The sequence below is a fragment of the Cheilinus undulatus genome, linkage group 5 (assembly GCF_018320785.1).
Source record: "Cheilinus undulatus linkage group 5, ASM1832078v1, whole genome shotgun sequence".
Classification (NCBI taxonomy): Eukaryota; Metazoa; Chordata; class Actinopteri; order Labriformes; family Labridae; genus Cheilinus; species Cheilinus undulatus.
In genome coordinates this window covers 12,719,638-12,746,765 of record NC_054869.1, presented here as the reverse complement: position 1 = coordinate 12,746,765, position 27,128 = coordinate 12,719,638, and the positions used below count along the sequence as shown (strand labels likewise).

Below are 27,128 nucleotides of genomic sequence, written 5' to 3'. Positions count from 1 at the left end.
TGAGAAATATCCCCTCGGCATATGAATGGGAGGAATAGCGTGACGTGCCACACGGAAATGTCACGGTCCTTTTTATCACTTAGTAGCTGATCTGGGTAGAAATAAGCTTTTTATTGTAAGATACGCACTTAATATCGGATGCCATATCTTTAAGTTGAATTCTCTGTAGCCTCGCAAAAGTAACATGGAGAAAATCTCTGAAACAAGAAGCTGCTAGTTCATTTGTCTTCTGCTGCCTTAGTCCCAGATGCTACATTTGAAAAAGCTCTATCAAAGATAGTGAATCCATGAGGTGCCCAAAGGATTGAACAGTCATCAGTCAGAAGCTCTGGACCTCCCTGACCTCCTCCTCTTGATATCACTTGGATCTGTTCTTGATGAAAAGAAAACAAGAGAGCAGGTTTGGGCAGGCCCAGAAGAGAGCAGACAGACTCAGCAGCTCCAACACAAAAGCCACTGAGCCTCATTAACCCACCCATCAATGTCAAGACGTCACTGATTTCTGTGGTTCATTTATCATACAGGCTAGCTTATACCACAGAGAGCTGCCATGTAAGAGTCTGTGTTTCAAAGGATGACATATTCTTCTATGTGAAGGGGGATCAGCATAACACTCGAAAACTGTAGAGTGTAATTTTGAGTGTGAGGTCTTGGATTGTTTCAAAAAGTGATGCATTGGAACACAAAAAGGAACACATTTGATCAGGAGTAAAGCATTAAAAGCATTATTGGAGCTTATTAAAAACTCAAACAGATCAAATTATGTCAAATAAGACTAAAAAAACACTAGAAAAGTCAGCCACTTAAATGCGTTTTATTCTGTGCTCTTATACTGTTAATCAACATGTAAATGACATTTATCGTTCAGTAAATTATCATTTGCATAAGGCATAAAATCAGTGAAGCTGATAAAACATCTTAATGCTGTAAGTAAAATAGTCCAGGAATGAAGAAAGGCATCATCATCATCATCATCACATGCTCTGGCCTCACCAAGGAAAAAAACACAAAGTGGATAAATACAACAAAGGCGCTCACAAAAGCTTTACAACCAGAGTGGATCTGTTTGTGCCTCTCAATGGTTGACTGTGTCTGTGTGCAGAGGGCGGAGTATAATGCTTTCAAAAGACAAAATGAGCCTCAATTCAGTTGTAAGCTCTGTGAGTACACTTGTGTTGCTTGGTCATGTCGTTCAGGATGTGGCTGTGCAATGCTGCAGACACTGGGTGCTCGTGCTAACAAGGAGGTGAAAACACAAAGGATGCAAACATAGTAAAATAATCCTTTGAAAACTCCCCGCTCCTTCAACACTTGTCGTTAAATAAAAACCCTGTTCTCTCAGGAAAAAGGAAATCTCTGAATGTGAGAAAAAACAACTCCACAAGAATAATGAAAAATACAGTGCAATACATTTCAACACCTTTGATAAAAAATAAAACTTCATTCCATACCTATGGGAAACTTTCCCATAAATGCAGCAAAGCAGAAAATAAATTACCATTGTATTTACATGATATTATGTACAGTATACTGCTTTGTGACTTTAAGTTAGTGTTCATTTAATCATCACTATGTAACACATTTATCCAGGTTCTCCCAGGTTTAGAGTCTTTCCATGTGATGAGGAAGCAGCAGACGGTTCCTCTGAGCAGCTCATGTGTAGTCCTGGCTTACAAGAGATTCAGTCCCTTGGGCTGTCCATGGGGAAATCACAACACTGCGCTTGTAGAGATGTTCCTACACAGTCTATGATACTCAAATTTGTACGTGGGACCACATAGCTGTAGAAGCACGGATAAATGGTGTAGGATTTTGCTGTCATGTTTGTATTCTGCAGAAACATCAGTAGATATATTTGTTCACAATCCTGACTGGAAATGTAGACGAACAGCTACACAGATGCCGTACGGTCATTCGACAGAAGTTTTGCAGTCTTCGAGGGAAGTGGATCCTCCCGTTACAGGTGTGATGGTGCTGGATTAGTGAATAATGCGCAGTAGGATGCTGAATTGGATCCATCTGAGAAGTTGTAAGAATGTTCACCAGTGAGGAAATGATGGAAAGCGGAAACATAAAAAAATCTGGGCGTGCTCAGAGCATGCAAGATAATCTGTAAACAGTGTTACTGCATCAGTAAAATATGTCTTCACAGGCTCGCTTCACAGTTGACAAAACGCTGAGCAGGATGTTTGCAACAATTGGCAGCAGCCACGCTTTGCATTAGGCAGGGAGAGGAGAAGGCTGTCTCACTCCTCACTCAGCACTGCAAGATTATTTGATTGCCAGCAAACAAGTGGGCCTTCTGAATAATTCATAAGAACAAACTGCGAGCAGAAAAGTGGCTTTTTTACTCTGGGTTTCAGCGCTCGGTCTGAGTTTCCTTTCTTTTATTCTATGCTCTGATGAAATGGGACTTACACAGTATTATCTCTGAGCTGAGGCATGACCTGGGATTGAAAATCACTCAAGCAGAGAAGTATGCAGGTGCTCGCTCATTAATATCCAACTCACCTTGCATTGCTACACAAGTCCATCATAGAGCGATAAAGCCTGAACAATAGATGGGTCTGCCTTTGAACCCTCCTGAAACTCCTGCAGAGTCAGCTTTCCATCTGCGTTCTGTAAAAAGAACATGACACTCAGTGATAGAAAAGCCCTTTGATGCCCTTTGATGTCCTTTAATACAGAGCAACCAGCAGGGGGCAAAAGAACATCTTCAGCTCAGTCATGTTATCCCTGTTTTATGCTGTTGGACTGATCTTTGCTTCAGTGCACTTGGATGATAGCCACTCACTGCCAATACAAATCAAGTGCTGCTGTGCTGAACAGCTAGTCTAAAGGGCTGATCTTGGCAGTAGTGGGCTGACAAACACACCCATGTCTCATCTTTCACTAAAGCTGAGGTAATTCTTGGGAACGAGAGCAGGCATTAGCACTGAGGGTTAGAGGTGGAGGGGACTATATATGATGTTTATAGACTGCGGTCGGTGTTAGTGACACTGTGATGGCTGCAGATATCAGCTCTAAACTTAACAGTGTCTACGTCAAAGCCCTGAGGGTGGCAACAAAGACAGATTCAGGCCTTTTAATGGTAAACTAGTCATTATTTCACTGTAATAGTGTCAGGAAAGGGTTGACGTTAAAGAACTGAGTAAGTAGTGCATAAATCAATGTCAAATCACTTCAGTGTTCAGACTAAAAAATACTAACCTTGTCCATCATTGCAAAAATACGATCCACTCTCTTTTCTGGTGTGTTTTCCTCTTCTGGCAGCTCCACAGTGTTCCCCTAAAATAAGAGATCATTACTGTATGTACCATTCAAATAAGTAAGATTTAAAGGTCTGTTGTTTGATTAAACATACCACCATCTGATATATGGCATCTACGATGTTCAGCATCTCATCTCGGGTGATGTAGCCATCGTTATCAAGGTCATATAATTTAAAAGCCCCTACAAAAAGATGATAAAATATTAGGGTTTGTTTGCAGTTGGCAAGCCCACAGAAAGCCACCAGGACCTAAAAATGTTAAGCAAAGCATTACACGGGGGTTTCATTCAGAACATAGTATTTCAGGTCATCTGAGGTGGTAAAACTGGCATAAAGGAAGCAGACTTGCATGTTTGAATTCCAGCTTGAAAGCTAACAGTAGTTCTGGATGTAAATTATTATCTCACCGTGTCAGGTACACATTCACAGCTCAAGTCACTATTGTTACAGAGTGTTCTCCTTTCAGAAAAAGCTGCAAATATATTCATTTGTGACCTCAGGTTGCAGAGCCTTGCTATATCGTGCTAATAACTTTCAATTTGCTTCTCTAGGAACTAGCATGTTTTCTTTCATATGCAAGCATGGTGGTCAATCTTAAATCCTGTCATTTAAATGTCAAAAAAATAGGGGAGGACGGTGCTTACATCTCAGCTTCTCATCCAGAGTCCCCCGGGAGGTCACAGAAAGGGCCTGGATGAACTCAGAGAACTCGATGCGTCCGTCCTGCAGAGTGACAAAAGGGAGAGAGAAAGAGAGGTTGTGAGAGAGGAAATGGCCCAGCGACAAGATGAGCATCTTACTCGGCACTTGTTATTGCTTTACTTTGAAGAGCTTCATCCTTTTTTTCTTGATGTCCTTGTTATATTCTTCTTAAAATGGGGCCAGACATTTGCTCCAAGTCAGTTGCTATTTTTGCCCAGCACCTGGCTCTCTCCTCAGGCAGAAATATGTCACCTCTGGTCATTAGTAAGATGGATGCTACTGGCTCATAGTCTAAAAGTTCCAGCAAACAAACAACTGCTAAGTGTTTGGTGAGGAGTTGTTTAATATTTTTCCAGTGACTCTAGGTCAAGAATGGGCATGGCATATAATTATGTTACAGTAGAAAATATCCCGTCCAAACCAATACCCCCTCTCTGCTATGTTGAAATATCATTAAAATCCTCAAAATTTCCAGTGACTCTGATAAATAAATGTTGCCTTCAGCTTTTTGTGCAGTGAGGATAAACATTTACCATAGAATATGCTCAAGCATTAAATGAGCACTCAAAGTGGATTATTCAGACAAACTCATTAAGTTATAAAGCCCAGCCTCAAACCAGCATATGAGATTGACTCAGAGTCAATGAATGAAAACATTACATAGAAAAATTGCTATTTATATTCCAAGTGAAAACAACAGCTTGTAGACACAAGTGCATATTGACACCGTGGTAGTGGAGCCTTCGGGCTTTGGTTAAATCATCTTCTTGCCAAATACTTAAGGTCTGTGTGTCATCACAAAAGTTTTCCAACATCCTGCTTCAACATCTGCTTACCTGTGACCGCTGTGACTTCACTCACAGCTGTAGAAAACAAGACAAGCTCTCATCATGGCCTTAAGGGTCAGCTTACTTTATCACGACCAGACATCTGACCAGTTAGACAATGCTGAAGTCATGCATTGCTGATTATATAAGTCATAAAAACTGTTAAGATCAATGCATTCTCTAACTATGGGGTGCCTAACACTAATGAAGGTCACAGATAAACATCAGACAAAGGGGTTGTCAGATCTTCCTGACACAAAGCCTCTTAACTGAAGTCAATAAACCACCAGGGGCTCACCAACAACCCAGCAGCAGCTCCTCTACAGTTTGTCTTTCTAGATGCTATTTGAATAATCCTGCATGGCAGCAATGAGGTGAATTACTTCAGACAAATGTTGCTTGTAAATTTTGACCCTGTTAAATCTTGCTTTTTCATCACTTACTCAAATCCTTAAAAAACCCACATACCTTAAAAAAAAAACTGGCATCCACTCTGCCATTTCTGGCATGAGCCTGGGAGTTCTGATTATGTGTTACTACTGATGCTGTGAATCATCTTCAGTTATTTTTTACCATTATAGAGGAAGGAATCATCTGTGAAATGGAAACACTGATGATGTTCGGAGAGAGATTTCAAAAGTATGTGTGGTGTTTTGTTATCACTGGCTTCCAGGAAATTCGAAACACTGAAGGATTCTGTTTGTGCCCACCTCACAGAAATCAAAAAGACAAAAGAAAGGAAAATCATCATGGAACATAAAGAGGAAATTTCAAGCACTTGCCTCTGCTACAGGATTTCATTACACTTAGACCCAGCATTTCAACACATTTCAGTTTCCAAAACATCTTTTCCTCAGAAGGGGTTTATATAAACAACTTTTTTTTAAACACAAACCTATCAAAAGAACAAGCACAAAGAGTAACTGGAACAATACCAGGAGCAAAATGAAAATGATTAATATACAATGATGCCCTTTTATTCTGTGCAACCCCTGGCGAAAAGCAGATAAGCTCTGTCCTCGGACAATGCTGCCTTTTAACACCACTTTTCTTATCTATCAGCAGTCCCAGACAAACACTCATTGTTGAACGTTTTCTTTGTTAGTTTAAATTTAGAAATGCTAAATATCTTTTGATCACAAACCTTATTTTCGTCAAATACATTGAAGACAAAAGAGGCGAACTTTGTGGGATCTCCAAAAGGAAAGAACTGCTTGTATATCTTCTGAAAGCCCACAGCATCCAGCTGCCCGCTGGGACAGTCTTTAATGAAACCTTTGTACCTGAAAAATAAAGATAGACATTATTCAAAGATATTGTTCATAATGTATAAGGACAAATCATCAAGACAGGACTAACAATGACAAAAGCAGAACCACCTTCTCACTTTTACTGCAGCCATTAATGATGCAGATTAGGAGATTGTGCTGGATCAAAAAGCTAAAGTGCAAAGCTATTTGTCTCATTCACAGATAAGACGATCACCCTAATCCAATAGCAAGCCCAGAGTGGTTAGCTCTAATCAAATTACTCTCTAGTCCTCTTTTGATAATATGCATGGCTGATAGATAAGTCTGAGCGCTTCCTCTTGCCACTGGAAATGACATATCTGGAGAGCGCCTTAATATCTCTATTAGTCTAAATATAGAAGCATCTCATGAGCAATTTCAAGCGCAGTCACTCAAAGGTAGGCGGTTTCCTTGAACGTCTTTACAAAGGAGCACAGCAGCCTCAGAGTCTGACTACACTCTAACAGGTCAGAGCTCAGGAAGAGAGCGTTAGCCTTGACAAAAATAAATGCCAGTTGTAAAGTGGGAGAAAGTGGAAATAGAAGAGAAATAATAATACTCTCTAGTTATAAAAAGGATTGCAAAGAGCCTTTGCTTTAGATAACTTCTGACGCAAGTTCACACGAGGGAGCACCGCATGTTCGTCTCTGATTCAGTTAAGACTGTTCAAAACAAGGTTGGGCTGTAATTACAGAGACGGAGACAGGCAGAAAGAGAGAGAGAGAAAAACAGAGAGAGTGTGTGTGTGTTCTGATGAAGAATGAAAGGCCAGGACACATCTTTTCCACTCCTCACTCCTCTTAAACTCTTTACTTTTAATCTGCCTCAGAGATAATGAAGGCAGCTCCATACAGTAAAAGAGATGGAGAGACTCTTTGAGGAGCAGCTGGGAGAAAGTTGGGCACCAGGAGAAGCGAAAGGAGAGTAGAACCATGTAATTCTCACATCTGAACAGACTGGAGATATGCATGAAAAATGAAAGCCTAGCTCCCTATAATGCAGAATACAACCTAATTGGTATTCAAAGTGCAGAACATACAATGAATATCATAATCCAAAGCCGACCCATTTCACCTGAATTCCCTTTTTCCATGTGTGACTATTGAATATCATCCAAGGCAGCAGATCTATAAAAGGCTGAATGTTAGACTATTATACTGTATAGTATAATAGTGTAACTGATGGCTGTATATGCACAGTATATCTTGGCCTTTTTTTTTGCATTTTAGAAAGACGCCTATTGTGGATGCCACAGATTCGGCCAAAGTGAACATCTGCTGCCCTCCAATGGGAGAATCTCAACATTCTCAACAATTACTTCTTTCTGCTAAATAGGAGGCTGGTTGTGTCTTCTAAGATTTCCATATTTTTGAACACACACAAGCAACATGCAACCAGTACAACAATGCTTTATCTGCTATCAATGAAATATCTGTATCAGTGCCCATGGTAAATGGAAAACAGGCTTGGACTTGTATTAGAGCTAGGCAATTTATCGAGCTTCAATCTTATTACGATTTTGGCTTCCCTTGATCATGAAAACAAGATAACTGAGATTAATGATAGTGTGTCACATGCAACGTTGTGCTTGTTTTTCCATAGGTTTTGCTCTGTGTGGTAAATGTTTGAGTGTTTATTGATGTGTTTTAGCCACAGGAACCATTCCCACTACCTTAAAAAACATGTAACTCAATTATTTTGATATAAGTTAAAAAAATCAATATATTTACATACAGTCATGTGCATAAGTTTTAGGCATGTAGGCCACTGAGGATTCATCACAGGGCCCGATGTGCTTCAACCTGACGCTGGAGGGGGGCAAGAAGGCAGCCAGAGTCAGGCTTGATGGTATATTTTTTGTCTGGGCTTTTCCACCCCTGGTGATACCCCCAGTGACTGATGGTTTACAGGCCCTTGGGACATCCACAGCACGACCAGTTCCTCATGGCAACCATTGCCCGGGAGGTATACCCTCGGCCATTCATTCTCCAAGTCTGGGTCAGCACCCAAAGTTGGGTTGCCATAGATTGTTGTTTTTGGAGGGCAGCCAAATATGTTTTCATAATGTCTTTGCTACCGTATTCAATGTGACATTTATTTCCACTGTACACATTCTAGCCACATGAGGGGCTCTACCCTATAAAACTAACCCTCTCCACCACAATAAAACACAAAATAAGGTTCTACTAGCCACTGGGTGGCAAAAGAGCTAAAGCTACAGTTATTGATGCTTGGCTAATAAAAAAAGAAATGCATTGTTTCAGACCAGACACCGAGGGCCCAAGGGGTCAAGCATTTAAAGAAAGCCTATGTGACAGAGTGAAGTTGCTATTTCCTGGCTTGTAAAACAGAAAGCGCCAGGTCAGGACCAGATTGAGTTAGGAATTAACATTATTAAAGCTAGCACCACCCTTCAGTGGAAAACAAAGTTGTTGGGTCGAGATGGCTTGAACCTTTTAAAAAGTGAGTCACCAAAAAAAAGTTTGGGAAACACTGCCCTAGGCAATGCTTACTAACCACATCGACCACTGACTGTTGATAATATGCAAGGACATCCACAGCTACACCAGGGTTTTGTCAATCCACCTTTTCACCTAAATAGGCTCTCAGGAGGGCTTTCTCGCCATTACACGTCTTTTTTAGTCTTAATTTTTGGCCCAAACATGCCTATAAGTTCTGCACAGTACTGTATTTTTTCATTTATTGTGAAAAACACTTATTCAAAGTGTTCAGAATGCATAAGTGTTAAAGGTGGTTAAGTTTAACATCAATCAATCGATCAATCTTATTTTTAGAGAGACATTTCAACCCTGTTATCTCAAGTCCCTTTTCAAAGAAGACAGGTCTAGACTGTTCTCTGTTATATCATCTACAAAAAAAATCCAACATTAATCCACCATGAGTGCAGCACTAAACAACATTCATCATAGTTTCAACACAAACCTCAAGCAGAAACTTAGTCATGCTGAACCACAATCTGCTAAAGCTGAGGAAAAAGCTCTATGTGAGGAAGATGCAAAATTCAACAAGTAAATCCTGATCTCAATATCAATCAAAATAATCAGGATTAGAATTTAACCATGATTGAGTAGACCTAACGTGTACAGCGCTTTCTAGTCTTCTGACTAATCTAAATGCTTTTACAGTGCATGTCAAATTCATAAATTCATATCATATTCACAGACTGATGGAATAGGCTACTACATGAAGTACCCAACAGCTCAACAGCACTAATCTATTCAAACATATTCACACGCTGCCCGCATAGCAGCAAGAGCAATTCCTGGTTCATGAAAACAATTTGACATGTGATTGTTGGGATCAAACCTCAGACCATCTGGTTGAGATGTCAAATTCTTTCCCAGCCACCCAAGCCACCCCTGATCATTCCTGATAAAAAAAAACAGGAAATAGCTAGGCAGAATAGTACAGCATAGAAATGTATCTAAATTAGAGATCCTCACCTCTGAGAAGAAAATATGCAAAAGGAGAACAAATTAATACAGAATGATGAGTCAACAACACCCAAAGCATAAATGACAGTTTCCAGCAGCCCTGATTTAGACCTTGTGAGGTCCAGTAGGCCTTCATTTCTGAACCATTTTGCTCCAATTAAAGGCTTTCAAAAGAGCATTCCAACCCAGATGATGTTACCATCTTCCTGTTTGGAATGCCCTTTTTCATTTTCTCAGAATGACTAAAGCTTGAATCATGATTTTTTTTCTTTTTTTTTTTACAGAAACCTTGTGTTACTGCAGGTATGGGGAAAGACATAGGTATTAAAGAGGCAGATGCTGTCTAATTAAAGACGCTCTTGACTTACATTATACTTAATGTAGAGGCTAAAAGGATAAAAGGATTTCATGTTTCTTATTAGTCACTCAAAGTTATGTAAGTTAAACCAAATCACTGGAGTACCTCTTTAATAAAACTTTCCCATGCCTGAAAGGGCCTGAAGAAGGTTTCTTAGCCATGACCAATTTTTAAAATTGTTGCTTTTGAAAATGATACTGCAGCGAATTAAATGAGTAGTCTATCATTTAAGCGCTGAGCTTATATAACATTGTCAGAAACACAATGGGCTGCTTAAAGAGTATCAAAAGTTAACAAAAGTAATGGAGAAATATTTTTTATTTCACACACTGCTAAAGTTGTAACACCTGGCCCCTGTATTACCTCTAATACAAGTCAATCATCTGTGCTTCGGTTTGAGATTTGTCAGAAAAGGGACACTGAAAGTAATTGGTTCTATTTGTTTAAGGGATGCAGACACACTTTGATCTGTTGTCATGGTCAAACACATGAGAAAATGTTGGCATAGTGAGTGTCACACCAATAAAGTAATGAAAAGTACCGGCATTGGTAGCAGCAATTTGCTAGATTGATATCACAATCAGTTCATCTCCAATTTGTTTAACAAGTTCTATTGCTACCTCGTCTCTTTAGGGATTAAAGAAGTGTATTTAGTCTCAAATAGGAAAACTGAACATGAGCACAGATTACTGATTCCTTCACCTCATAGTCACCATAGGAAAACTGTACCAATTTTTTAAAAACCCAAATATCTTCAGAATATGCTGACCCTAAAATTTTCAGATGGGTAAATGATTGGAAATTTAACACTGACATGGCTTCTCTCAGCCATGCATTCACCCAAAATAAGACTGGCAAAACATATCTCCTCTCTGTTCATTTTGTTCTTCAGAGCTTTTCTTTCCAACCACATAAGTAGAGATTTATGTTAAACCAAAGTTTAAAGTCCAAACTAAAAGAAACTTGTATTTCCTTGCTTAAAAGCTACTGCTGTTGGCATTTCTGACTGTTTTATGAGGGAAAAGTAAGATTCGAGCCCACGGAAGAGATAAAAAGTGTATAATTTAAGATCACTGCCATAGCTTGTAATGCATCATCTGTTTTCATGCTAGTGGCTAATAAAGCCTCGAGCTGGTAGCCTAAAGCAGAGATGAGGAGTTCACCCGAGAGGTTTGGCAAACTTGGTTCTTTCTAAGATTTTTGTTTCTTGCCAAACATGTTGTCTTCGGGCCCAACTCACACTGACTCTAGTGAAATCACTTAATCAGATTTCATGCAGCTCCCTCTCAAGCCACAGAAGGCTTTGTACAACTTTTCTTCACATTTGCAGTTGTACTCCACAAGACCTGAAAACAGAATGTGATGTGTAAAAACTGGCGCAGTTTTATAGCACTTATGGATGGTTATCATTTCTCAAAGGATTAACAGCAACATGTCCACTTTTTTTCTATTTTAATCCATCCTGTATTTTATTTACCCCCCTTTCAAATTTTGGTATGCAGTTTGAGGTTTACTTAATCAAAGACTTACTGCTAAGAGCTTTTTCCCCTCTTCAGCAAACTGATAGTCACATTTATTTGCACATGTGGGTTAACTACAACATTTAACATACTACCAGTTGAGCTGCATAAGTAAAAGACACCTCTTAGTTCATTAGCACATTACTGAGACGCTCTTGCTGTGTAAACATGCTTGCTAAGTGTCAGAGACATCAAAGTGATAACCAAGATCATCTTCACTTGCCAAGAACACAACATGGGCAAGAAATCTGAACCTGTGACTCTGGTGCTAAGACACATACAGTGTCAGAGTGAACGTGAAGTAGTGTAATAGGGGCACTATGCACTGTACTAGCAGGGACAGAGCAGACGTGACATTGTGCATCAGACCACACTGGGGAGCAGCATGAAGATAAAGTATTTATCACTGGCACTGGCTCCTACTCCTTGGCATCTACCATGGTGGTTTGCTAAAGAGTTGTGCAGGATGTGTCCATTGTTCCTGTCCTGCTGGCGAGGACATCACTGCGCTATGGTATTAGGTTATTGATTTCAGGTGAGCCTAGAGCATACTAATGATGTTCCCTTGGAGGGGAATTAGAAAGGGGAACAAATTTAATGCACAACACAGGCATTTATCTAACCCTGCTAATTCTTCTGTGTCTCTGCCTGTGCTCTAATTACACGCCATCTGGCATTTCCCCTGGTAAAATTCCCTCTCATCCCTCACACTCAGTCGTGTTGATTGCTACTGATCTTCAAGTGAAGACTCATGCAAACTTTTCTGTGGAAGACAGTGAGAGTAATGATGAGCTAGCTGGCTCCATAGCCGGGGGCAGTGGGGGTTTAAGGAGGGGATATTCCACCTCACTGCACTCAGGCAGCCCCAGAGACAGGCCAGAGCAAAGGCTCTGGACCTGCCAATGCCCAGTTTTATCTAATGCTGCTGCTGCTGTATAGCTTTGAATGTGCCTTGCCTCTTTCCTCCCCCTGTAAACCCTTTTAATAGGGGACACGAACAGTGACTAGCTCTCAAGGCACAGCTCTTTTCATGCATACAAAATTAGGTCGTGAAATGCAAAACCAAAGCAGGATAACTGAAGTGTGAACATGGTGGAGTGATCACTTTATTACATTGCTCCCTCTTCTGATATACACTCGTATTTGTTTTTCATTTGCAAAGAAACAATAGCCCAGATGTAGCATGCAGAAGACAAAAGCAATGACTACACTCATGCTGGAATCATCATCTCCGTATAACGGATGCATTGTTTCTTATCCATGACTGGCGGCTATCAAATTGTACTGCCAGAAATGTTTACCTTAACTATAACAATCACTCCCACCACAGCTGTGTGACTCGTCCTGCCCTGGGATGCCTCTGTTTTTAAATTTGTATAATTTTGATACAGGTAAGAATATGTCTAAACATTTAAACTATAGGCTGCAACAAGAAGATTCTAGAGCAGATCACGTTGTCTAACAGGTATACATAGTTTTACAGGAAGGATTACTAATCTGCAACCTTGTGGACGCTCTGTGAACATATAGTCATTAAATGTCTGAGCGTGAAACAACCTTATGCCCATGGCATTCTTCTGTTATCAGACATCCCTTTTGCAAATGGAGCAAAAAGGTTGTTGAGGAATGCATCATGGAAATGTCTGTATCAGTGTTATCAGCCTTCAAAGTCATTCAGTCTCAGTAAGGCTTCAAAGTCATTCTATTTGCAGAGCTTGTCTGTCTTCAGGGCAGTGTGAGGGAGATGGCTCCATACCAACTATCATACATTTTTTTAATTCACCCTCCATAAACACAAGAAACCAAATCTTGGCTGAAATATTTATTGGTGGGTTTTGCAATTGGGTCAAGATAAGGACCCCTGATTCCTGTGAGCCTGGCCAGTGAAAACATACTTGGTAATATATGACTAACATCACATAAGAAATGCAAACACTGTGATTAAAAATGGATGAAAAAACTTACCACTGCTGTACCTCCTTCTCTGTAACTGTAAGGGAAATAAAAAGTGACATTAGCTCAGAGAATAGCTTTGGTTGTCCTAGAAAAAAAATGAAATGTGGTGTTAAGCTATATCAAAGCAACCAAGTAGTAGCATCATTACTTATCCCTGACCAATCCTTTCACAGTCCAGCCAGCAAATGTTGTAGCATTTTTCAAAATTTCATTATAAAGTTTCATATTATGATGAAAAATGATACAACATTTGCTGTTTTTTAAAAACTGCTTGGAATATGTTTTGATTTGATTCATTCAGGTGCCTGCAATGTCTGTTACAAGGTTCTGTGTGTAATCAACAATTACATTCATATCAACCTGCCAAAAAAATTTTCAGAATGACTTAAAAATGTATGCTGAATTTTTCCAGAAATTAAGATTAATTCTAGAAAAACTGAAGTAAGTTGTACAGTGCCTCATTTAATGTAAAGCGCTACATTTCTCAAGTTAAGTACAAATGATATGCTTGTAGATCAGATAGGGATGTAATGATGCACTCAATTCACAATATGCTGTACTCCAGGATATCAAGATTATGGTATCTTTTTATCATGATTTTCTACAATTTTCAAATTCTTCTGCAGAGATCAGATTTAGGGCTATTTAAGAAAAAAAATATTATTTCATTTAAATTTTCAATTTGCATTATGCAACTGATGCTAAAATTTTGTATTTCTAAGAAATAAACATATTTAATCTCCAAAATATGTATTTAACCAAGTTTATCATCAACAACTTAATTTTCTTCTCTTCAAGTTAGTATATTTAGCCCTGCTTACCAGTTATTTTACCAACCCAACCTCAAATACAATCATAATGTAACAATATGTCACCTCATGAACTGATTTTAGCTTTTATCTCACAGTTTCAACGCTGATTTCAACACGATGACATCTAAGATCAGCTCCAGGCCCCTGTGACCCCAAATGGGATCAGCGGTATAGATAAGGTGTTTTCACAGTGCATTCTTGTGACAGTGCCATAATTAACTACCTCCTTCATTGCACCTTAAGACAGGCATAACATATTTGGTGTCTGTCAATTCCAAGTGTGTTTTAGCTCTGCAAGCACGCAGGAGAGCACAGCACAGTGGGAGCTACATATACACACACTATCAGACATACACATACACACAGCGCTGTGCTCTCTCAATGGCTCTCCTAATTCCATATCTACCTCTCTAATGTATTGGTCACTATCTCTGAAGAGGACACAGAGAGTGATAACCCTGTCTCCCCATTAACCCTGCAACATTCATAGGGAGCGGAAATCTCACAGGGGCATAAATATCACAGCTTTAACTGCCACTGAAAATTTGGGATCGTATGGGGGATCTCAACCACAGCTGCTTTGAGTGGAGGAGGATCAAACTTCATTTTATTTAATTTGTAGAACGTCAAATCATAACCAAAGTTGTTTCAAGACTAAGAGTGCAGGTCTAAACCATACTCTTTGATATACAGTATTATTGTAAAAACTGGACATTTATCATCATGAGACTGGCACCAAGCAGCATTTAGCAACCTTACAGTGGCAAAGAAAACCTTCCCTTAAGTCACTCTGCGCTGGGGTTGAAAAGGGGAAGGGGGGTAGGGGTAGGGGGAAAGCAGCTACTGCTGTAGCTCTGGATGGCTGAGCTACAGCAGTGACAGCAGAGGCAGCAGTGGCAGCAGACGAGTTGCAGATGCAGTTGTTGTAAAACAACATATCCAAAGGTTTTGGTTTAATTTGGTTTAAAATGGTGACGTGCTTAACACCTGATGGCTGGCAATTCAATTTGGCAATATAATTATAATGCCTGGCACACAACCGGAGGCAGCAGTGTATTAACCCCGAGGTGATTGGTTTTGACGACTGGTTACTTGAGGTATTAATTCTGAGCTACTGATCAGATTCTTAATGCAAATCAGTCAACAATGGTTGGTTCCCAATCAATTAGGGCATCCTTGCCCAAGGTAAAACAGTATTTAAACTAAATCCCAAATCAAATGCATACATGTACAGCAAAGGAAACATCTCTTATAAAAATAAACATCTTTAAAGCCTGTATTTTTAGCATTGCAGCCCAAATTCTTTCAAGGCAATGCACATTGAAATATCAGACACCATTTATACATCTTTTGGGAATTTGGATACCAAGTGGTAATCCTTAATGCTTGACGTTGAAGCACAACACTTACTGAAGAAGAGTTGATATCCGCTAGCTCAGACTGTATATGATGGTGGTCTGGGATGCTTTTACCTGAACTGGTTTGGTAAAGCAGATGCCATGTGTACTAGCAAGCATGTAAGACTACCCCACGATCCGTCCATCCATCAGTAACCAAAAAGTAAGGGGACATCTGTATCAGCCGATATTGGTATGTGTACAAACATCGGCCATGGGCTACATAATGTGAAATAAATAGATCAGCTCCCAATGTTTGAGTTTGCAAACTAGGAGTCTAGCACCAAAAGAAGTAATAGAAATAACATGAGCATTGACATCAGATGAATTGTCATGTTAAACACTAGCATCAATTCTCACAATTGGTGCATCTTGACAAAAATTGCTGCTTATCCAAGTCTCCTCTGTAGTGATAAGAATTCTAGCCTTTTAAGAGATTGCAATCATTTGGCCAAGCTCAGGAACAAGAGCAATCTTTCTGCTTTAAAAATTGCTTCCATTTGGTACCTTTATTGAGAAAAAACAGGAAACCAGCCCAGGAGCTGGCTCACATTATGCATGTAACTGTCTCAGCTCTTAAAACCAGCCAGTTTGTGACACATCAACTTGCTTGTCACTTGTTTCCTTGAACTGAGATGTAATTTTAATCTTACCAGAGCCCCACAAGGTTTATATGCTAAATGTATAAAAATGTGTACTAAAGTGCAGTCAACCTGGTATACGAATGCCTGAAACAGACATTACTGCAAGGTAGAAGAGGGCATCCAGTTTCCCAAGATGGCACTCTTATGTGCTGTATTATACAGTTCTGTTAGTCTACAGTCTTTTACTGGTGCATATTTTTCTGGGTTTATTTTCTTGTTCATCATCCTTTCAGCTTGTGTCTACACTCCCATTATATACAAGATGCTTTTATCAATCTTAAAAACATAGGTGAGTCAGATCTGACTCACCTATGTCATATCTGTGTGTCTCTCTTGTCAAAATAGAGTCAAAAGAGAGATGCCGAAATCACAATGCAAGTCCAGATCAAAGATACACAACACAACAGGACCATTTAAGGACTCGCAAGGGACAGTAGCTATGTGAACTGAACCATCGCAGTTCGAACCAGGCTGGCTAATAGTGTTGTCTGCCTTTGATTTTGTCAATATGCTAATAGCTGGTTTTTGGATGTTGCATGCAAACAAATTTGAAAGACAACACTGAAATCTTGTTTTGATAGGCTGTAAACACCAACAAGTATTTTTTTCAAAGTAGAATATTGGCTTAGATCAAACCATGCTATGAATTTTCGAAGTGATTACATCCATCCTTTTAAAAATTACCTTTTCTCAGGGACACTTTATCCTGATCAACACTGCTGTCCCCTCCATCAGCTGCAGAATGTGCGGCATTATACAAGCGAAGACATCAGGAATTTAAGACTGTGTAGCTAAATTTGTCTGTGAAAAAAATATTTACGGCAGTTATCTTAGTTATATCAAGACTGAGCTAGCAAAGCATTTTAGTGTTTATATATGCCATGAAATTTTGCTGCCATAATATATTGGTGATGACAAAGGGTAATCAGTGATGAATCACCCTCAGGCAGAAACCAAAAACCAGATACTGTGCAACACTGTCTATCTTTCAGAGACAGACTTATGGCAAAGTAACAAAAGAAATACCACTTTAAATTGAGTGACTGTGAGTGGTGCAATAGAAAAGATACAGCGTTTTTCCCAGTAGCAGTGGTGTGAAGTGACAGGCTTTTAGAATGTTGCATCTAAAACAGTTGTGAGTTTCAAATAATCTCATCACAAATCTTGGGCTTAAATTGGGCTTTTTATTTTATTTCAAGGCATCATTGCCTCTCTAGGATCAGACTACTTCAGACATCTTTTAAGGTGTTTCATTTTCCAACTGCTGATTTGTTCCCTAGTGGGAGGTAAATATATTGATATTACCAAACTCTTTTTTTGCTGTCCTCAACATAGTGCTTGGATGGAACCAGTACTTAAGTTGATTTTATCACTGATACTGAAATATTGATCATTTAATAGATATGCTATTCAATACCAGTGTATCTTAAACCCTTGTTGACAACATGGCGGTTAAAAATAGCCATGTTTAGTTGAGTGCAGAAATCAATTATTCTAGATCACTATCAGAGGCGATGAATAATAATTTCTCCTGGGCAGTATACTAGAGGACAAGTGGGATAAAACCCAAGAGAGACACAAAAAGACAAACAAGGCTGAGAGGATGAAGGTCAATCATACATTTCAGGAAGAGAATAGTTAAGAAGGCAGGAAGTGTTATCATGCCCACAGATACACTGTTATCTGCCAGTATCTAATCAGCCAATCCCTTATGGCCTCCCTTGTCTCTTTACTTTCTCTTGAGAAACCAAAGCAATTTTCAACCACTTGGCTCCTGAGGTGACTAATGAAAACAAGGGCTGGAAGAAATCAATAGCATTAGTTTAAGCATGCAGTCCTAAGAGAGGCATTCTACATTCATGTTGCTGTGAGGCTGCTACTGTACAACTAGTTTGTTGGGCCTGGGGCAAAGAAGAGCCTTAAAAATACAACAGGCAGGCAGTTAATCAATAATGCCATCTACTTTAATGTTTAACCTTGATTTTAAACATTTTACAAAGGTACACAGCCTGGGGGGCAAAAGTTTTGAGCCTACTTACTTACAACAGTTTAGAGATTTGCTGGGCCACAGTGGTCCGACTGTGAGCACCATTGCTTTCCAGCCAGAAGGTTCCTGGTTTGAATCCTGGCTGAGCCTTAGCTGTGTGGAGTTTACTTTTTCCAGTGCATCTGCACAGGTTCAGTCCTGGTCCTCTTGCTTCCTAACTGGCATGCTAGATAGACTGTTTCCTATACCTGTGGCATGGAATATATTCACATCCATCTGGGCAACACCTCAAACATGGTGTGAGGCAAGGGCAGAACTTTTAAAAAACCCTGAGAGGTAGACTGGACAACATTCTGTCAGTCTTATTCATTACAGAACAACCAGCACAACAAAAAAGGAGACTGTAGGCATACACCACTCTGGGGAGTAAATTATGTAACGTTCACGAGCAACCTTTAGCATTGTTCACTATCAGTGGAGCCAGTTGGTAACTCATACTCTTGCCAAGGCCAGTTAAGAGAACAGCAAAAATAATTCAATAAAGAAAAGATGGCATTGTGGTTCCTTATTCTTATTTTAACAAGGAAATGTCCAGCTCTGATAAAAAAAATGCAGCTTAGGCTGCAGCACAATAATTTCCCCACTGGTCACCATTAACAGGCTTTCAGTACAACTAAACCCTGCCTGTAGCTCCCAATTCATTCTTCTCAAGTGACGCCAACTGGTCTGGTCATTCTCTGATCAGTAACAAATATTTTAGACTGATGTGTTATTGGATGGATCCTCTTGATAACAGATGGAATTAGGAAAGTCTGTTGGCTCTGCAAGGTGACTTGCTTCCTCTCACAGTAAAAACATGTTCAAGTCAACTGGTTTCTGTAAATTGCCCTTAGGTATAAGCGTGGGTATGAACGGTTGTCTGCCTTTATATGTTAGCCCCATGACTGACAGGCAACCAGCCCAAGGTTTACCTTGCCTCTCACTCACTGAAAAATTGGATCAGTTCTTGCCCTCCATGAACCTAACAGGATAAGTGCTGTAGGAAATTGATAGATTTTGGAGGACAAATTAAATATACATATCTATTTCATAAATATATTCATGATTTTTGCAGATATTTAACCATGAAACTTACGTGTATTTCATGATGTATCTACTATAGAGATGGAGCAGAATCCCACAGAGGGCATCAATGAGAATTTAGGTCAGGTAGCCTCACCATATCTCCACCTTAATTTGTTCTGCTCAGCATTTTACCAAGAAACCCATCATGTGACCCTTTCCTGGATAATAAATGTCAGGGTCAATCTCACAACTGTCAGCTTTGCCAAGCTACCATTAAATTGACCTGAAAAGTCAATGTAGTCAGAAATTGAGGCAATTTACCATGGCTATGAGTTAATAAAAAAAGAAATGTATTACATAACTCAGTCAGAGGCAATGGGAAATAATGCAATGAGCCCATTGCAGGAGAGTGCAGGGCTCACTCAGCCCCTTGGCCCTACAGGGTCTGCAAGAACACATCCAGCTTGAGCTCTGTCACTGTGAGCTTCTTCATGGCTTTGACAACTTACAAAATCACCATGCTGTTACATGGGCCAGGCCTGCATCCTGCAGACATTTTAATAGGACTGTTGGTCCGTCCATGTGATGCAAGTATAGTCACTCGGGAAAGCACTTCTGGGCTGAAAAGAGCTCGAGTAAAGTACAGATGAAGCTTCAACAATTTATCACTGTTTTCACTGAGAACAGGAAAACCACTGGCTAGCTCATGTCTTTAGTTGAAAATAACATTATTCAAGGTCCTAATAATTGCCTTCATTTTTAATATAAAAGAAGAAACAGACCAAAATCTACTTATGCTGTTACAAAAAACAGACCATATTTCTGTCCTTGCCTTATTGGTTGCCTGTCAACTCAAAGGGCAAAATTTGCTGGACCAAAAAAACAGTCTTCTTACTTCACTGCTGAAACAAAAAGACACATAGGCACAGAGAAATTTATAAGTCCCAAATCTGTCAAGAACCAAAGGAAAGCGTTTATGAAAATGGCAGACAAAGCATCTCATGGGGAAGCAAGAGAAAGAGGTAATGGGATGAAGGAAAGCAGAAATGATACCGTCTCAACAAGGCAACAACAGACCAAGAGAGAATGATCACAGGGACAGAAAGCTTGGTGCCCCTCTCAGCGATGCTAACCAGATAAGATCCTAATTATACTATTCCATTCCCTGCTCAAAGAGGGCAATTAGGGGATGAAGCGGGAGAGACAGGGCGAAAGGGTAAGAGAGGCAGAGAGAGAGAGAGAGAAAGTGTATGTGTATAAAGGACAGCAGTGAGCAGCCCATCCCAGCACGAAGCCCAATCTTCCACCACAGCAATTTCCTGCCACAACAGCCTTCCTTGGCTCTGCTGAGGAGACCCACCACACAAATAACACTGTCATTAAGCAGCCAATGGATGTCAACTCCCACCCACACCTGCACACAGTACCGCTCAAATAATAATAATAACACTTGCTCCAGAAATAGCACACAAATGATTAATGTAGTGTCTTCCTAGCAGACGTTCTAACGGTAATTATGAACATCATCTCTGCTCAAAACTGATTGACAACATAGAGGGATAACCAACAGGAATTTTCTTTGTTGTTTATGAGGAGATGATCAATGAATAATTTGGTCCTCTTTGGCTAAGACAAGTAAAATAATTCATTTAACAATTGTCTGATAAATCAACAGGAGCACCATGATCATTTTGTGTTAGTATAATGTTACAGACTTAGTCCAGATTTAAATTTTAAAATTCCCTGAAAAGAACTACCATGTCTGCGAGTCTTAATAGATGAATTCCCTTTGTAAACCTGGGATGAACAGCATAGCATTCAAAGTCTTTATTCTGTTTATCCCTCTCTGTCTGTGTGCATATAAAACTGCACAGTGGGTCCATGATCTGCATATAAAACCTCATGCTCATCTTTAAAACCCCCAGCTTGATGGCTGATACGAACTCAGCATCTCCATATTCATTAATCCCTTCAGCATGATTTGAAGATGCTGATTACAACTTCTGCTAGACCTCAACTGATCCCAATTTCCACACAATGTTTTAATGCAAATTAAAATCAAACTGGGGGCTTATTCCTACCTGATATTTAGATGTAGCTTCAATAAACTAAAATAACATATCCAAGTCTGTATCGTTAACTTACTAGTATGTATTTTTTAGGTAGCTACTTTAGGCCTTAGAGTATTTTTATTTCAACCACAGATGTGAAGTATTTTTCTTTCAAAAAACAAGCAGAAAAGAAAAAGACATGACAGTACTTACAGTAGGTTTTCCTTGTCAACTCCTCCACCACCTCTGGTTTGAGCTTGCTGTTTGATTTACCCATGATCTTCAGCTCTCCTCAACACCTCCAAATCCACCTTGGCACGCAGCACCTGTTACTCCCTCCTCTCCAGTCTGCTCCTCTGCCAAAAACACACACAGACGTAGGCCAGTTTAGCTGCAATGACACCGGTGAAAAAGGAGAAACACGCTTTTGTTTTGGTTTAGAGGGAGAAACGTAAAGCAACTCCCATTCAAGCTTTAAAAAGTCTATCGTTGTGTGTAGTTCACTCTAGCGGCTGCCATGATCTTGCTCAGTCATCAGCCCTGGCACTCCAGACAGGCTATTCAAGCCCCAGGGGCACTGTGAAGAAGGGCCGGCAGGGCGTTGAGTCTATATGAGCGCTCCTGAGTGCCTATGTGACCGCCTCATTTCTTCACAGCAATCCGTGGGCGAAGAGTGGCGTTTGGATGCGTTGCTACCTTCGTCCTTGGATACAAGAGTCACTCAGTGGCTGGGTTAAGCACGCTCTTTCCCTCACAGTCATTCTCTGTTCTCACTCCTCCCACCCCTCCTTTCCCACCACTATCTCTATTGCTCTGGGTAAGTTACTGTAGAAAAGAATCCTCCCTCCTGACAGCTCAGATAAGGAGGTGTGTAAACTAAAATACAATGAACAGAGCTTGCCTTGGATGCACCCTGCTGCACTTTGCTCTAACTCAAAGCTTTAAGGGTAATCCCTAGAATTTATACACACGTAACAGTTAAAGAAAAAGTTAAATGTCTGAGCATTAATTCATGGGGAAAAAGCAAGATCTTCTCTTATAGTTCAAAATGCCAGCAGGAGAGAGAGCTGGCCCTGCTTTTAAAATTAGCGTGTGAGCTGTCTACTGAGTATATAGGAGGATTTGAAAAGTGGCAGTTTTCTTTTCTTCTCTATTCTGACTCATTATTCTCCCTCCTGGCCTCACGACAGCATGGTGTGGTGATTTCCTCATCTCTGTCACAGCAGACAGGAGATGAGGGATAATGGAATTTCTTTGTATCGTGGGCCTGGCGTAGGCATGCACTGATGCTTAACCATGGCAGCTGTGTGAGCCAAAAAAATTGAGAAATACTGCATGCACCTTCACTGCAAACATCTGTTCCCCGTCTCAGTGGCCGGTGATGTCCTTTTGAGGGATGCTGCGCTGATAATCAACATCTTGTGTTGTTTTCAACCTGTGTTCCTGGGTTTACTATAAAATAAAAAATAGAAAGCAGACACAGAGGGAAGGGAATTATTTCCTTTGCTGTAGTGGTAATGCAGTTTTTTGTCACCTACAGCCAAAGACATATGACTACTGGACTGGAAAAACACTTAAAAACGACCTTTATACTCTACAAAAGCTGACGAATTTAGCCCCGAGGCAGCATGGAGAAAGAGGACTGTGGTTAATGTAAAGTAAACGGCTAGCTTAAAAAAGCTAATTAAGCAATGGCGAGCCGTTAAATTGCTACTCAATTCGCGTCGTATTAAAAAAGGTGACTAGGTGAACAATCAAACAAACACAGACGCACTCCTAAATTTATGATACACGACTAACCTACGTAAAACCTTTGTCAGAGCGCTTTATTTATACATATTAATACTTTTTCGGTTGACAGGAAAAACAAATAAGCGGCAGCAGCAGGTGGGATGTTGCCTTTCAGTGCCATAGCAACACACAGTTTATGGCTACAGTACAACGGCTACAGTGCGGGAAGCTTGCTAGTCATTGTACTCGCAACGGTTGGTACCCACGCTCTTACTTGTCGCTAGTTGTCGAAAAAGAAACCATAAAACTCACCTTGAAATGAATAAAACTCTCTTCCTTTAAATGACTTCAGGATTTACCTGAGCCACAGACACGGAAAGTCGTCGTCCAGACAGTCCTAAAAGCAGAGAGACCCTCACCGCTGACCGACGTTGTGTTCCTCCGCCGAGTTCCGGAGCGACCGAGTCGCTGCTGCGTGGATGGCCGCTCGTGCTGCTCTGATGCCGCCGTCAGGGAGTGACGTTGCTCCTGCTGCTGGCCCCGACCAACTCCGCTCAGTGCCAGAGACACTGACGTCGCGGTACCACTGGTCATACACTGACTCTTTGTATGCTTTAAGAGGATCTACACGTGTCGTCCCATACACAGTAAAGTTACAGTCTACTGACAGACACTTTTCTATTCAAATTCTCATTCCCTGCTTCAAGGCAGATGTGGTCATGAAAGCTAGCTTGGTGTATGCCCAATGTTACTCAGCACTGATGTCAGTATGGTAACAGCTTGGGTAATAATTTATAGAAATTAATTACTTGAATGACTGTTTTTGCATCTCCCTGCACTACCAGGCAGGCTACCACACAAATAAATAATGTGATCACTACAGTCTAGCTTGTTATACAAACAGGGCATTAATTAAACAGAGCTGTACTAATGACCTTACATAAAACCTCTGACTATGAATTGCTTTCTAAATAATGCCTCAGGTAGCCTAAGTTTGCTTGTTATCTACACACGGTTTTATCTCTAAAATTATGGCGGATAAATTACTTTGGTCATAGCCTGGAAGAATATACTTAAAGGGGTAAGCATAGTAGGATACCTCACAAGATAACAAATAATAGTCTGATTCAGATGAAACTGAGGCTCCAAGACAGTCTGGCTGCAGAATCTGAGACACGACATATCTCAGAACGGAAGTACACACTAAAATTTTCAAAATAAAATCAGATTAAACTTCCCCTCAGGTTTAGAGTAAGCGTTAAAGTAACAGAACATTTTATAAAGCAGAGTAAATAGTCTGCTTACTCGAAAAAAAAGCTTGTCCTTCATGAAAACAGTCTAATGCAGCAAATGTATCTTACTTAGCTTCTTAAGCTACATAAATAACAGAGCTAGGTAGCTACATAGCTGACTTTGCTAAAGCTAAGCTCACAAAGCAGTTGTGTTATCTAGGTAGCTTATTTAGCTTTTGCTGTATTTGCTAAAGCTTTTATTGCTGAAGCTAGCATATCTATAGATAATGGGGCTATGTAGCTAACTTAGCTAAAGCTAAGCATACAAAGCAGCAATGTTAGCAATATTATCTTCAGCTACGTTTGCTAAAGCTCACATTGCTACAGCTATCTTAGCTACATTGGCTTATGTATTATATTTCAGCTGTTTTTATTGACTTGTCATTAGATCAATCAGATCAATCATTACATACTGTATGTTCATAAAAACATAGCCACACAAACCATCTCAGAAGTTGGACATGGCGAGTTGAAGTGCATCAAAGGTATTTAAAGACAGTATTTCCAAGTCACTATCAACATCTAGTAACAGTTATAATTATGAATACTTAAGAAAACACTTTAAACAAAGCTAACGTGACCCACTGTTCATGTAACTTCTAAAACAGATCTACAACTTGATCCCGGATTAGACCCCTGACCTTTTTCTCTATTTTATATTTAAAATGTTGCTTAGTCTGTAATTTTTGCAATGTGGTTATTTTATGTGTGCAACTGCCAGACTAAGAAAAAATTGTAAAATTGGAAATACGTTTTACCGGCAAATCACAGCACTTCCTTTCTGAGATACAAGTTTAATCTAATCATGAGTAAGGCTAAAAACTACATTTCCCATAATACATATTGTCAGTGGTCTGGCTCCACCAAAGAGACCTTTCATTTACTTTCTTTGACCAAAACGGACATACATGATATAGACAAAAGCATTGGGATGTCCGACCATTACATCAACAGGGAATTTTATGACATTTTGTTCAAATACATCTACTTTAATATGGAGTGCCCCCACTTTTTAGAGCATTTATGAGGTCAGGCTTGACTCTCAATCTCTGTTTCAGTTCATCTCAAAGGTGCTTGATGGGTTTGAGGTCAGGGCCCTGTGTGAGCTGACCAAATTTCTCCACACCAAACTCAGTATGCCATGTCTTTATTGTCCTTGCTTTGTGCACTGAGGTACAGTCATGGTGGAATAGAAAAGGGCCTTCCCCAAACTGTCGCCACATAGCTGGAAGCATAGCATTGTCAAAAACAATAATTAACAGTTGTGGCCAAATACTTTTGTCCTTATAGTGTATATCAGCAAATCTCAACATGCATTCATATTAGATCCAGGAAAGACCTTAGACCCACTAAAACAACAAACTGTTTTTGTAGACTATTCTAGAGTAAGAAATCAGGAGTTGTTGAGGTTTAAGTTGTTTAAATTTCACTGCTGTGAAAACAACATTTATGCCAGACATACTAAAGAGACAGGACGTTATCTTGGAACATTAGAAAAAAGACTTTAAAAGCATGAAACTGTGAGGTCAAGTACCAGGAAAACTCAGGTTAGCTTTTCCTAAACATAGCCCACTTTAATTAGGCTACCGATTCAGAGTGCAGGGAACCAAGTAAGAAACCATGTAATAAGGGAATAAGGCAAAAGGATTTCAGATAGCTAATTTGCTAAAGAAGAGGGAAAGAAATTCAGGCTGGTTTGACATCAAAGATTAATGTTCTGCAGTCTTCTCATATTGATCCCTTATTAAGCTACATGGAGGAGGCAAAGCCGAGCCATTTTTCCCACGAGTCTCAATTAATCACATTTGTTGCCCATCTTTGTTACTCATATAACTTAATTTTGGTATTTGGTTTCAGATTTTTTTATATGCAGCAGCTCATTAAAATTCTGTTCCCATCAGCCACATGCAGACAGATGTTCAATTACAGCATTTGTCCGTTAACTACTGCTACACTATCATTCAGCGGTCCAAGAGGAGCTTTCTGCCCATTCATGGGAGGGTTGGATCTAAATGTAGGCTGTGTGGCTTGGCCATCTTAGTATTCTGTGCCCTTCCCTGCAGTCCCTTATTGCAGTCAACTGCAGTTACAGTTGTCTCAGAGGAATAGAGGGAACAAGGCTGAGCACAAGAAAAAGAGGCCATGGCAATATGGGGCAAATTAATGGAAGATTTTTAATCTTTATGTGCCATGGACCTGAGAGCAGGTGGGACTGAGTAAAGGCTTGATCCTTGTGGAATTATAGATTAGTTTTAACTCCAGCTCTAGGGGTTGTATTCAAAGGAAGAGGGTAAACTGACCCCAAATCTGACCAGTATTGGTTAGCATAGTTTCTAACAACCTTTTAGCAAAGTGTATGCCACTAAAGAGAATATGTTCAAGGAAATATGGTTTGTTACAGCTGTACACATTTAGACCTCTTATTAGAGACCAACAATTTAAAGTTACTGCTAATTCCAATACTTTTATTTAAAGCTCCTCCTGGCATTTTTTGCTGGTTATGAAACAGACTTAAATTAATATTGAGGACTCTTGAAGAGCTACTAAGGTGAACAAAACCATCAGCCACAAGAATGATTTTTGTGAAATATTTATTTTGAATGTCTAAAACTGCTGCCAGGAGGTCAGTCAGACAAAGGGATTACCAGCGTGCTTACAGTTTCCACAGCAAGTGCTGGAGGAAGCAGGAGATTTAGCCAGAATTCAAAACCTCATACTATAATATTAGTGTATTGATTTGGCCAGTTTGTAGCATCAATCTATGGCAAGAG

At 39.9% G+C, this 27,128-nt stretch overlaps 1 protein-coding gene across 3 annotated transcripts; it reads right to left on the bottom strand.

The window, feature by feature from the left end:
- Nucleotides 1–798: 798 nt before the first annotated feature.
- ncs1b (neuronal calcium sensor 1b) lies at nucleotides 799–23,746 on the bottom strand. 3 transcript variants are annotated; one of them, XM_041786559.1, is made up of 10 exons: nucleotides 23,378–23,746; nucleotides 22,676–22,786; nucleotides 21,548–21,690; nucleotides 13,388–13,412; nucleotides 5,945–6,083; nucleotides 3,916–3,994; nucleotides 3,365–3,453; nucleotides 3,211–3,288; nucleotides 2,512–2,619; nucleotides 799–2,019 (listed from the first exon to the last, which is right to left on the bottom strand). In XM_041786559.1, exons 3-9 carry the CDS (start codon nucleotides 21,609–21,611, stop codon nucleotides 2,521–2,523), a joined length of 573 nt encoding a protein of 190 aa, XP_041642493.1. In that variant the 5' UTR covers nucleotides 21,612–21,690; nucleotides 22,676–22,786; nucleotides 23,378–23,746; the 3' UTR covers nucleotides 799–2,019; nucleotides 2,512–2,520. The 3 variants fall into 3 exon arrangements, with proteins under 3 accessions (XP_041642493.1, XP_041642494.1, XP_041642496.1); XM_041786560.1 differs by having other exon boundaries at nucleotides 23,425–23,746; XM_041786562.1 differs by having other exon boundaries at nucleotides 23,485–23,746.
- Nucleotides 23,747–27,128: the final 3,382 nt, after the last annotated feature.